Below are 12,248 nucleotides of genomic sequence, written 5' to 3'. Positions count from 1 at the left end.
TGATCAACTATAAAAGAATAAAGAAAAGCATGGTCAGGATTGAAGTGATATATTAGGAGAAGGGAAATGGAATGACAGGCTATCATAAAGATGAAAAATTATTTTAGGAGAGGTGAGGCAGACAGACGAGAGGACATGAAATTAGACTAGAAAACATGATGGTAGCATAATTATGGGAATAGATGAGATCTAAGGTATGATCAACCTTGATATTAGGAGGTTAATTATATAGATTTATATGAAACATCACCATGGATAATGACCTCTCTAAATATGGAGGAAAAAGGTAAGGAAGGGTAGGGAAAAAGACCTCTGAGGAAGAGTCAGACATTAAGCCTCAGATATTAAAAGGAGTGACATGGACCTGGATACCAGTAGATTATAGTAAAAAGGATCTAAAGTCACATAGATGGAAGGAACCTCAAAATGAGAGGTTGCAAAGCAAGGACAACAAAGTCCGAAAGCAACAGTGGGGAGCAAAGAATTGATAACCTCCTCTTCCTGGCCCAGTGTGGTGAGTGAATAAGACAAACCATCTGTATAAGGTAGCCATAACTGCAGGACTTACTACAGAAAATCCTACTGCCATGACTGCCAAAAGAAAATCAAATGTGAAAAAAAGAAGTTGCTTCTAACAAAAAGGGAAAGGGAAGATAAAACTGGACAGGAACTGTGGTGGAATAGGACCAGAGTAGATGAGGATGAGACTTTTGTTCTAGCAAGTGTTGACTCAATATCTTTGAGGTAAGGTTGTTGTTATTATATACATTTTACAGTTAAGGAAACAGACAAACCAGTATTTGAGGCTGGATTTGAACACAAGTCTTCCTCACTCCAGGATCAATGCTCTAACTACTGTGCCACCTAGCTGCCATTAAAGACAAGGACCATGTATTACTCATATTTGCACTTCCCTCAGTGCCTAACATAGTCTTCCTTTATCCCAATACTTGTCTTTGCACTTGGGGACTTCAATGTACAAAATTATGGCCCCTAAAATATGTACCATTCAACTCTAACAATCTGAACTTTCATTTCACCTCAACTCATACACACTGCTAAATCTTGTCATGAGTAAAATTCTCTGGGGACTGAATATTAATTTATAATTATTTATTAGTAAAAGGTTGAGAGAAGAGAGACAGAGAGAGTCAAGAGTCACACAATCACCTGCCCATGTCTAACTAATCAGTTCGCTGCACTTGTCTCTGTTCACTAGCCCAAAGTGGCCATGCCAGGAATTCTCTAGCCCAAGAGAGCCAAGAAGCCCAAGAAGCCCTTCTCACTTTCTTGGTCCTCTCTCTCTTATAAAGCCATTGGTGTCACTCCTTCTAGGGCTCTCTGGTTGGACAGATTTGACTTCAGTCCAAATCAGAGGCCATCCTCCCATAGTCCACATGTGTGCCCCCATCAAAGGGTGGGACTGATACTGGCAAAAAATAGGTTTTCATAAGGAAAGAGGGGGATAATTTATATTAAATTCACACAACCTAAACTCCAACCATTACTGTTACTTATTATTTCATCCCTTCCTGCTTTCCCAGGTCATCACTCCCATCTGTCTTCTCTCCCTTCAAAATCTTATCCCTTTAGTTGAGTCATCACTATCATCTACATTGGATATCTCAAAGCACTGCCTTTTCCAAACTTCATTCTTAGATTATTCCCACAATCTACCTACTCTGTCCCTTTTATACTTCCCTAATGGACCTTAATCCACCCCCACAGCAGCTATTCAAAACCTTTTCTTGAAAATCATCTCCCACATTTACTCCCTCTCTATCTCATCTTATTCCTCCTCAGCAGAGATCCTTGCTTCGACCTTCACTAAAAATTTAGAACATCTGTCAAGTTTTTTCTCATACCCAAATCCACACCTCAACCACAGTTTTCATTTAAAAAAAAAATGACATCTTTTGTTTTTACATGACCTGTATTTCCCAAACCCTTTCCCCCACAAAACCATTTCTAATAATAAAGAATAACAAAGAGGAAACAAAGTTCAGTAAAACTAACCAAAATGTTGAAAAAACTTGGCATGATCAACTATCAATCTGCTCCTTTGTTCCTGTCCAAGGATGAAGTAGTACCTACCCTTGCCAATACTCAATTCACTCTTTGTGTGATCCTATTCCTATTCCTTCCTGTTTCCTCTAGGAACTCTCCTTTTCCACCATCCCTTCTCTCCTCCCCTAATTTTCACCCTCTGTTTGTCAATTGGCTTATTCCTTGCTGCTCCAAGAAACATGTTAGCATCTCCCATCCCTTAAAAAAAATCTTTACTTAACCTAACAAACCTCTTGAGGTGATTATTTTCTTTATTTGATTTCTTGTATAGATGATTTCCAACAAGTGCTGTCTGGCCTCAATAATTATATTTTCTCATCTTCTCCTCATTTCTCAATCCTCTACTATCTGGCTTCTGACTCCATTACTTAACTGAAACTGCTCTCTAAAGTCATCAAGAATTTCTTCATGCTAAATCTAATAAACTTTATTTTTCAGTTTATCCTTCTTGACCTCTGTGCAGCACATGACACCACTGACCATCATATTCCAACTGGATATTTTTTCCTTCCTAGACTTTTATGATAAAGCCATTGATGTCACTCCTTCTAGGGCTCTCTGGTTGGACAGACTTGACTGTTAGATTATCATCTTGTCTGACTCTTTCTTCTCAATCTCCTTTGTAGGATCATCTTCTATGTTCCCACATTTGAATGTGCCTTTAAGAGTCTCTTGTGTGCTCTTTTTCCCCTTTAAGTGATCTCCTCTGGTCCCAAATACCATCTTTATTCAAATTACTCTCAAATTTATATATTCAGTCTCCATTTATCTTTTGAGTTTCAATCTTACAAAAGCAACTGGTTAGCTCCAAATTGATATCCCAACTCATCATTTAAAAAACTGAAATCTTCATCTTTTCCATTAAGACTACTTATCTTCCTAACTTAACCTATTTCTATTGATGATAGCACCATTCTTTTGGTCAATTTAATTTGCAATCTAGGTGTCACTATCAAATCTTCATTCTTACTCACTATATCCAACTAGTTGCCAAGTCTTTTCAAATGTACCTCCACATTTCTCAGGCCTATCCCATTCTCTCAACTCCTATGGCCACCAACCTAGTTCCTGTTCTCATCACCTCTTTCCTAGACTGTTGCATTAGCCTAACTGGTCTCCCTGACTCCATCCTCTCCCCTTTCTAATTCATTCTTCAGAATGCTACAAAGAAACCAAGTTAATCCATGCCATTCCTTTACTCCAAAAGCTCTTCAGGCTCTTTACTATCAATGGATAAAATACAGCCTCTTCTGTGTGTCATTTAAAATCCTGCACAATCAGACTCCAGCCTACCTTTCTAGCTGGATTCCATGTTACTTCCCTTTTATATGCTCTACAAATCAAATTTGCCTTCTTGCTGATCCTTGTATGTAACACTCCATCTATTAGCTCTGCTTTTCCACAGGGTGCATCTCAAGTCTGAAAATGCTTTGCTTCCTCCTATCTTCCTGGGGACCCATGGACTTCCTTCAAAGTTCTACACCAAGTACTGTCTCTTTCAAGAGAATCCAGATTCCCCAAGTTGTTATTTTGTAGGCACTGTGAATTTACCTATACAGGTACATTTAGATTGTTTGACTGATGCTGATGCTTTAAAAATATATGCTTAATGAACCTTAAGTGGGGTCAAGATTAGATCTTGTCCAAAGAACTAATGACTCCTGAAATCCCCATGGCAAGGGAACAAGCTTTACTGAGAGAGGGAGGGAGGCAGTGGAATGGCCTTGGTGATACAGTGGCCATGGTAATGGAAAAGCGTGGAGAGGTTTTCAAGAATGCTTTTTATCTTGGTTATTTACTAATAAAGGGGTCATACTTGTTTGGGCAGGTGTTGCATTGCCATTCACAAGGAATTGATGTCACTTTACCCAAAATTCACCTTGGTCCGCATGGTCTTAGCCATGGTTCAACTTGTTTCCCCATGCAGAGAATATATATATATACATGTGCCCCTGATTCTGTGCAGACCCCAGGGACTATGAAAATTGAGCATTGTTTGAACCTAGTCCTGTGTGACTGTGAAACCGAACCCCCTTAACCAAGAACTTGGGTTATGTGATGTAAGGAGTTTTCTCATAATTGTAAATCTAAGCTACCCATATGTCTTATCTGAAAAGCGGCCCCATACTAATCAACTAGTTATTGTTTCCATGTTTTTTTGATTATTTACAGCTATTTGGCAGGGTTAGTAGGATACTTCAACTCATATCAAATCTTCCTGCCAGCTTTTAAGGGAAGGTGTTAAAGGAGGTAGCAAAGTTAAAAATAACAATGGCTAAATTATCAGAATTTTAAAAACTTCATTTTTTTCCCTTTTTAAATATTTATATCACATCTTAGAATCAATACTGTGAGGGGGCAGCTGGGTAGATCAGTGGATTGAGAGCCAGGCCTAGAAATGGGAGGTCCTGGGTTTAAATCTGGCCTCAGACACTTCCCAGCTGTGTGACCCTGGGCAAGTCACTTGACCCCCATTGCCTAGCCCTTACCACTCTTCTGCCTTGGAGCCAATATGCAGTATTGACTCCAAGACGGAAGGTAAGGGTTAAAAAAAAAAAAGAATCAATACTGTATATGATTCCAAGGCGGAAGAATAGTAAGAGCTAGGCAATGGAGGTTAAGTGACTTGTCCAGGGCCACACAGCTAGGAAGTGTCTGAAGCCATATTGGCTTCCAGAATCTTCTATTTCTAGGCCTAACTCTCAATCCACTGAACCACCAAGCTACCATCTACTAACTTAATTCTTTAGAATGCAATTTACCTAGCTACTTTTCACTTTGGGAAAAGGTAAAGATCTGGGGAAATCTGCTGAGATGGGTGCTTATGGATTGGTTCAATTGCTACTCATAGCTTTTTATATTATATCTCATCAACCTTTCCTACTTCAAGACAGAAGACATGAAAATGGAGTAAAGAAATACAACTAAAACCCACAAAGCTATAATTGCTTTTATAATATATCTGTTAGCCTTTACTGTGGGTTCTCTTAGTAGTTATAGAAAAAGTTAAATGGTGATAAGAATAATAGACTAAATATATGGTATACACATACCACTTTATCAATTTAAAAAGCACTTAAACATCTCATTGAATAAAGAGAGCATGATTATACCTATTCCTTAGGGACTTGAAATCTTGATCCAAATGGAATAAGTTATTTGAAGTATAACCAGTCCTCAATTAGTGAGTATTCAGCTTACAAAAGATGTAAGAAAGAATGCTGAAACTCCTGGTGTTGAACACTTCAGCCCAAGCCCTTCCTTAATGATATGGTAGCAAATGGAATCATTACTAAGAGTTCTTATAACTGTTACTAAGGTTCCAAGATACAGAAACTTCTCTGCCCAAGGAGGGTTTAAGACTTAACATTAAGAGTAGAGTTCAAGGAAACTCTTAGTAAAACACTTTAGCCATATCCTTAACATACACAAGTTTTTGAGAATTAGTCAGGATATCTTATCTTCATATTTACATTTTTTGCCCCCATGAAAAATCACATTCCAAGTTCCCAATGGTTGAATTATGAATGAACTTTAGAATATAACCAAATTTTCAAAATGAGAATTGCCTGTCATGTTTCCCAAATTGCTGCATACACTACAACATCAAAAATTAACTTTTTAAAAATTCTACACCTACGATTTCTTTGGTTTAGGAAACTTTTTGACTCCAAATCAATAACATGTAGTTATCTAGTATCAATCAGAGCAAAACTTGAACCTGGGTTTTCTTGATTCCAGGGATAGTACTCTATCTACCATGACAGTCTCTCTTTTCAATTAAAATTTATTGAAAGTGTAATAGGTATGTACAGTGTACAAGATGCTATTTAAAATAATTTCCCCAAAGAATAACCTGAGAGAAGAAAAAACCAATCATTATTTTTAAATGGTTAAAAACAGATTAATAAAATTATCACTATATCCAAATAATATGCATCACCCAAAAAATTCAATACAGAGTCACCACAAAAGATAAAACATAGTAACTATATAGTTACATGTCTTACTTAGTAGCACTACTGGTTTAGGGAGGAACATATTTTTTAAAATGTTAATAAATTCAAAGAGAATATATACCAAAAATGCTACTTTCTTCCAACCCCCCAAAAAATATTTCTTAAAATGACCATAATACTCCTATGTGTTTCTGTTTACATCCTTCATGGCTTCCTTTAGATTACAGTAACTCAGTAAAGGGCTGAAGAAGAGAACCTATTTTACTTTAAGATTACTTTCAAGTGTCTCTTTCTGTTGAACCCAACACCAGTCAGGGCAGCTGCTCCAGAACCAAAAGTAAAATACAGCTCTACCAGTCAATCTTGGTTTTAAAGTACAGTGTAATGTGATAGGTACTAAAATTATGTTAATCAGTTGTCCATTTAAAGAATGACCACAAAGAACGAACAACAAAGTAGGGTAGAATATTTTCCATAATTGATCCACCATGACAGTTTGTAGGAAGCCAAACAATGGCTTGGCAATATTTTTTCCCACTGAATTTACCAATTTACTGGATACCATGTAAACATAGCCTAACAAGGAGGCAAATGGGCAAGCAAGTCATTTAGTGTACAATAAATAAAACACAAAGATTCAGCTAGCCTGCAAATATATTTTTAAAAAGCTAACCAAATGAAAAGGAGTTACACAGGAGGTTACCAGATCACATGTGGTCTTTACACTTGATAAGTAAGTGACTTCTATTTGTGACCTTGCCTATCATATTGAGAGAGAGAGAGAGAGAGAAAGTACTTTCCCCTTTACAATGAAAGTTAGTTGGGGTTAAAGAAGCAAACGGGAAAATAAGGCTAACCTTTTAGACATGCAGGGAAGATCTACTTTTTTATAGGATTAGGAGGAAGGAATCATTTCTGAAATAAGTTGGACCCAAACTGATCTAAAAACATATATAGCAACATAATAATTGTACATTTCAAAATAATATAAAGAACTATAGAATAAAGACAATATTGAAAATGTTAACTATATTTTCTTATAAAATACTTTCATAATGAACGTAAGTAAAAAACAATGTTATTACCTCCCGAGTAGCTAACCTATTACTTAGTTCTTCTGCTTTCTCAATATCCCCTTCAGCCACAGATTTGTCGATGCTCACTTCAAGGCCAGACTAGAAAGAAAATAAACAAATTTAAATGAAGGCCATTAGTAACAAATTGGGCTGCCTATGAAAGAGAAAGAATTTCTTTCTAAGAAAATGACAATCTTCCTAAGAAAAATTATTTGTTTACTGGATGAAGATACTTGATGAAAGATTTGTACATAGATGAAGATATTTAATGAAGGAATTATACATATTTAAGTTTCCTGGGACTGAAAGAAACACTAAACTATGTCTTAGTATAAGAGCAATAGAAAGAGCAATAGAAAAGTGCTTAAAGCCAAACAACCACATTAGCTTGCTCTATCTAGTTACTTTAGTAAACATAAACAATACACGTCTATATTACATGAACTAATTTATACCTGTAAACAAATTTATCCTTAGATTTGGCTTACATAGTTCATTTTGATCTTTCTTTAACATTTTCAAACTGTTACGAGGGAAAACAATTATTACTCTATTTTAGAGTTCCCAAATCTTTTAATGTAAATAAACAGTTCATTTATTAAGCAGGTGTAGGTTTTCAAAATACTGTGGCCAGGGGACTGCATCCCCCAGCATGCCCCAGTGGTCCCTCCCCCCACTTCCTGGTGTGGGACTGGTCTTGAATGGACAATCCTGTGCTAGGGAGGGACCACACCCCCTACTTCCAGGCATGGGATTGGTCTATATAAGGACCAATGCCACGCCCAGGAGGGGCCTTTGAATCTGACCAGATTCAGCATTTAGCAGGGATATCAATTTCAGGCTAGTGGGCCTCTGGTGTTTTTTCTTTGAATACAAGTTTTTGTGAGATCAAAGGGATAGTTTTCTTTCAGCATTACACAGATATGGTTGAAAAAATGCTAATTTATAAAACTTGGGATGAGTCTTTGGTTTACCACTCCTTAGTTGTATAATCTTAAGAAATTCACATATCTATGAGACTCAGTATTCCCATCTTAATTAGGACTAATATTTGCACTATTCCATCTCAAAAGGGTTGCTGTACAAACCTGTCTATGTTTAGGCTCATCATACCCTACCTCACCAATTAGAATGTAGACTCCTTCAGGGCAAGGACTAGGTTATTTCTTAGATTTCCAGCACTTAGAACATATTGATCATAGTAAATCCTAATAAATATTTGTTGAATTTAAATGAAAGAATAGTTATAATTCATTCTCTAAATCATAGGGAATCATGTAAGAAATAAAACTACTTTTTTTATTGTATTCCACAAATGAAACCTTATATAATGCAACATTAAGACTCCTAGAGTAAATTACATTAAGCAATTAGATAAGAAAAAATCCTTTTTCTGTCTAATCTTTGTTGAAACAAGAATGTAAAAATTTACTAAAAAGAAAAATTTCAATTTAGAATATGAATATGCAAATGAATCAGTTAAATGATTAAAATGCAAAAATAGGAAATTAAGACAGAGAAGGTGAAATGACTTGTCCAGGGTTGAAAACGGAGATTCAGAATCAACATCAAAAGTTTTCTAGTCTATCAAGTAGCTTTTCTACATAAAATAGTGAGAAAGTTGGGAGAGTCACTGGTCTTCTAGCATCCTGTCTGACTGTCAGTGAAAGCTTCATTAGGAGACAGCCCTTGAATCAGACATTAAAGGTGATAAGAAATGTAAAAGAAAGACATAGGCTGACATTATAGGCACAGGGAATGATACAAGCAAAGCCAGAGGGGCAGAACATATTCAGAGAACCAGAAAGTAATAACTTACATCAATACTCTGTTCTAGCTAAGGTTTACAAAGCACTTGACATATGCTATTTCATTTTATCTAGTCAAGCACATAATATGTGCATCAAGTACCTGGGGATTTGATCACAAAAAAATCTGTGGCATAAATTGTACTGGTACTATTATTCTCATTTTACAGATGAAGAAAGAGGAACATAGAGGTGACTGGCTGCAAATCACACAGCTAATAATTGTGATGGAATTTGAAGCCAGGTCTTTCTGACTACAAATCCAGCATTCTATCTACTCTGTCATCCAGGCTGAATGGAGCATAAACTATATGTTGGGAAATTAGATGAAGTAAGGACATAAAGGTAGGTGATATCAGATTTTTCAAAGGTCTTAAACCCAAGACAAAGCAATTGAAACTTGACTCTGTAGGCAAGAAAGAGGTACTGAAGGATTCTGAGCAGGGAAGCATGATCACACATGTCAGTGACTCATTTTCTTTCTCTATAAACAAAAACATCCCACTCAACCTAAAAAAAAAAAACCAAAGCTTGATTTCTCTCATTGTGGGTCCAGAAGCAACAAGAAATATTATTTCAAGGGATATGTGCTTATCACACATCACAATAGTAATGAAAAGTACCTGCAAAAGGACAATGATGAAAATAAATTTCAGCTTATGTAACATCATCAATTTGTTAGGCTGATGTAGCAGAGAAATTCTATGAAGAACTTGCTACAACTTTTCAAATTAAATCAATACAAGTACTAATATTTGAGAGATCAAATGCAAACAAAGGGGGACAAAGAAGGTGAAGAAGGGAGAAATAAATAGCAAAGCATGGTTCAGGAAGAAAAAGAGAGGTCAAAAACTTGTAAACTGATTACACAGAAGTCTCACATCATTATATCATGAATATTTCTGCAATTAACATGGTGAGCAGCAAATAACACCATAAAGAATGGATTATATTATATTTTAACAGATGGGAAAAGGTTGTTATTGATGTGGGAGTAATCCTAAATCATCTGTCTGAGTACAGCCAGACCACTAACTCACCAGAGCCAACATCAGAATAACAAATAACAACAATAATAGAAAGATATGATGCAAAATCCATTATTTAAACAAATGAAAATAACAGAAATAAGATTGATATCAACTGTTAAATTTCATCCATAAGTTTAGTTAAACTTTAGTAAACTAACTATCCCAAGGAGAGCAACAAAAGCATACTACTCAAAAATACATCTGACTTAACTTGCCAAATACAGAGAGAAGACTAGCAAAGGTAATGGATGATATGATACTCTTTCATTAAGCAGATTAAAATAATGAGAGGTAAAACCAGTTACCAGCTAAGAAAAGAAATGGAAGGACTTGAAACTGAAGAAAAATGGAAAACATTCACAAAAACATTTTTAGTAATACTTTCTTTATAAAGGACAGTGAAGCCAATACACTTGGATTCTCAACATCAGTCTCAGATGTGCATATAAAAGAGGCAAAAGTAGAACTAAAGAGAACAATGATGACAAGAACAGCCACTCAGTGGAACCAAGTATATATCAAGGAAATCCATGCTGAATGCTATAAATGTGTAAAGACACTGAGGGATAAGGTGCATGAACTTCCAAATTAATGAAACAATAGGTCTATTTGAGTTCTGCTTTGAGAGCTCCCCACAATTATATTTTCCAGTCTAAAAACCACTTGAAGATTTTTGAATTGACATAATAGCACTTATGTAATCAATAAATTGAATCAAACTGGTTCCAAATAGTAGTTAGAAAACAGAGTTACCATTTCAATTGCTTTTTAAAAATCCTTGCTTTTTGTCTTAGAATCAATACTAAGCATTGGCTCCAAAGCAGAAAAGTGTCAAGGGTTAGGCAACTGGTAACTTGCTTGGGATCACACAGCTAGGAAATCTCTTAGGCCACAGTTAAATCTAGAACCTCCCATCTCCAGGCCTGGCTCTCTATTCACTGAGCCACTTAGCTGTGTGGAAAGGAAACTAGACTAACAGTTTGTGTGGGGGAGGGCCAACTGGGAGTGGCAGTTGGGTCTTGGGACTAGCACTTGCTTCCTGCCGTGTGGGTCTTGTTTCCGGGTATTGGAGGGGAGAGGAGCTTGTTCCGCCCAGTCTGGAGTGGCATGCTCTTCTTGGTTCAGGCCGAAGACACAGGCTTTTGAAGGTTAGAATTGTTCTTGTTTGCTTTCTGACTATTGCTAAGATTCTGAATTAGAACAAGAGTAGACGGGAGTGGGACAAACTCTCCGCCAGCCTCTGGGGCCTGGCCTCAGGTCTGAAGCTGAGAAAAACTCCAATCCCAACTAGTTATTAAACTTTATGTTATTTGAATTCGCAGTCAGATAAGTTGACTATCTTTACTGGTCATAGAGGGAGCTGAACTTCAGTTTCAGTCATTCAAAGACAAACAGACCTCTTTGGACCCCTGCTGTTTCCTCTCAGCAGGGGGCATCTCCCTCCCTTGCCTCACCAAACAGTGTTCCCTCTCTCCCCTTAACTCCTCATTACCCCATACAAACCTCCCATTTATCCCCATTTTTCCCAATCCTATTTCCTTTCCCAATAAATATTACAGTTTTTGGCGAGCCAGCTAGGAGAATGACTTGTGTTTTTTACATCTGATGTAGCTCTCTATAGATTTGAGAAATGAAACCTTTATCAGAGAAATCTGTTGTAAATTTCCCCCCAGTTAGTTGTTTCCCTTCTAATCTTGGTTACACTGATTTTTTTTTTGCATATTCAAATAAAATTAAATGATATTTATAGAAATCTAGGAATACAAGCAACATACCACACACCATATCATCCCCAAAGTTCAGGGCAAGTGGAAAGATTAAATAGACATTAAAACATTGATAGGAAAATTTTGCGCAGAAACACACCAAAAATGGACAAACATTCTGCCATTAGTTCTGTTCCATCTTAGAACACGACCCAGCGGAGATTTGCACATCTCTCCATTTGAGATGCTATATGGACACGCAATTTGGCAAGGAAGGACTTATAAACCAGCTTACATTGCCATGATAGGTGGAGATTGTCAATTAACAAAATATATACAAGCTTTACAGACAAGAATAGCAGAATTGCATGAAATGGGCTTGATACAACAAACAGTACCCCTGGATTACAATTTGCACAACATCAAACCAGGAGACATAGTATACTTTAAAAATTTCAATAGAAAATTGGCTAAAGACATAAAATGGACTGGACCACATGAAGTATTGCTTACTACCCCAACAGTTATAAAAGTTGCAGGGAAAGAATCATGGCTTCACTGTTCCCACGTGAAACCAGAAAAAGTTCAACAGCACTGTAAC

At 36.6% G+C, this 12,248-nt stretch overlaps 1 protein-coding gene across 2 annotated transcripts in view; it reads right to left on the bottom strand.

The window, feature by feature from the left end:
- FAM204A (family with sequence similarity 204 member A) overlaps positions 1–12,248 on the bottom strand; it is a 39,886-nt gene that overhangs the window by 14,041 nt on the left and 13,597 nt on the right. For both annotated transcript variants that reach the window (XM_001368001.4, XM_007478924.3), the window contains one exon: positions 7,112–7,201. In XM_001368001.4, the coding sequence (XP_001368038.4) occupies positions 7,112–7,201 (90 nt within the window). The remainder of the gene's footprint in view (positions 1–7,111; positions 7,202–12,248) is intronic.

The sequence above is a fragment of the Monodelphis domestica genome, chromosome 1, assembly GCF_027887165.1.
Source record: "Monodelphis domestica isolate mMonDom1 chromosome 1, mMonDom1.pri, whole genome shotgun sequence".
Lineage (NCBI taxonomy): Eukaryota > Metazoa > Chordata > Mammalia > Didelphimorphia > Didelphidae > Monodelphis > Monodelphis domestica.
Note: the sequence above shows the minus strand (reverse complement) of the source record. Positions and strands in the feature narration are given on the sequence as shown.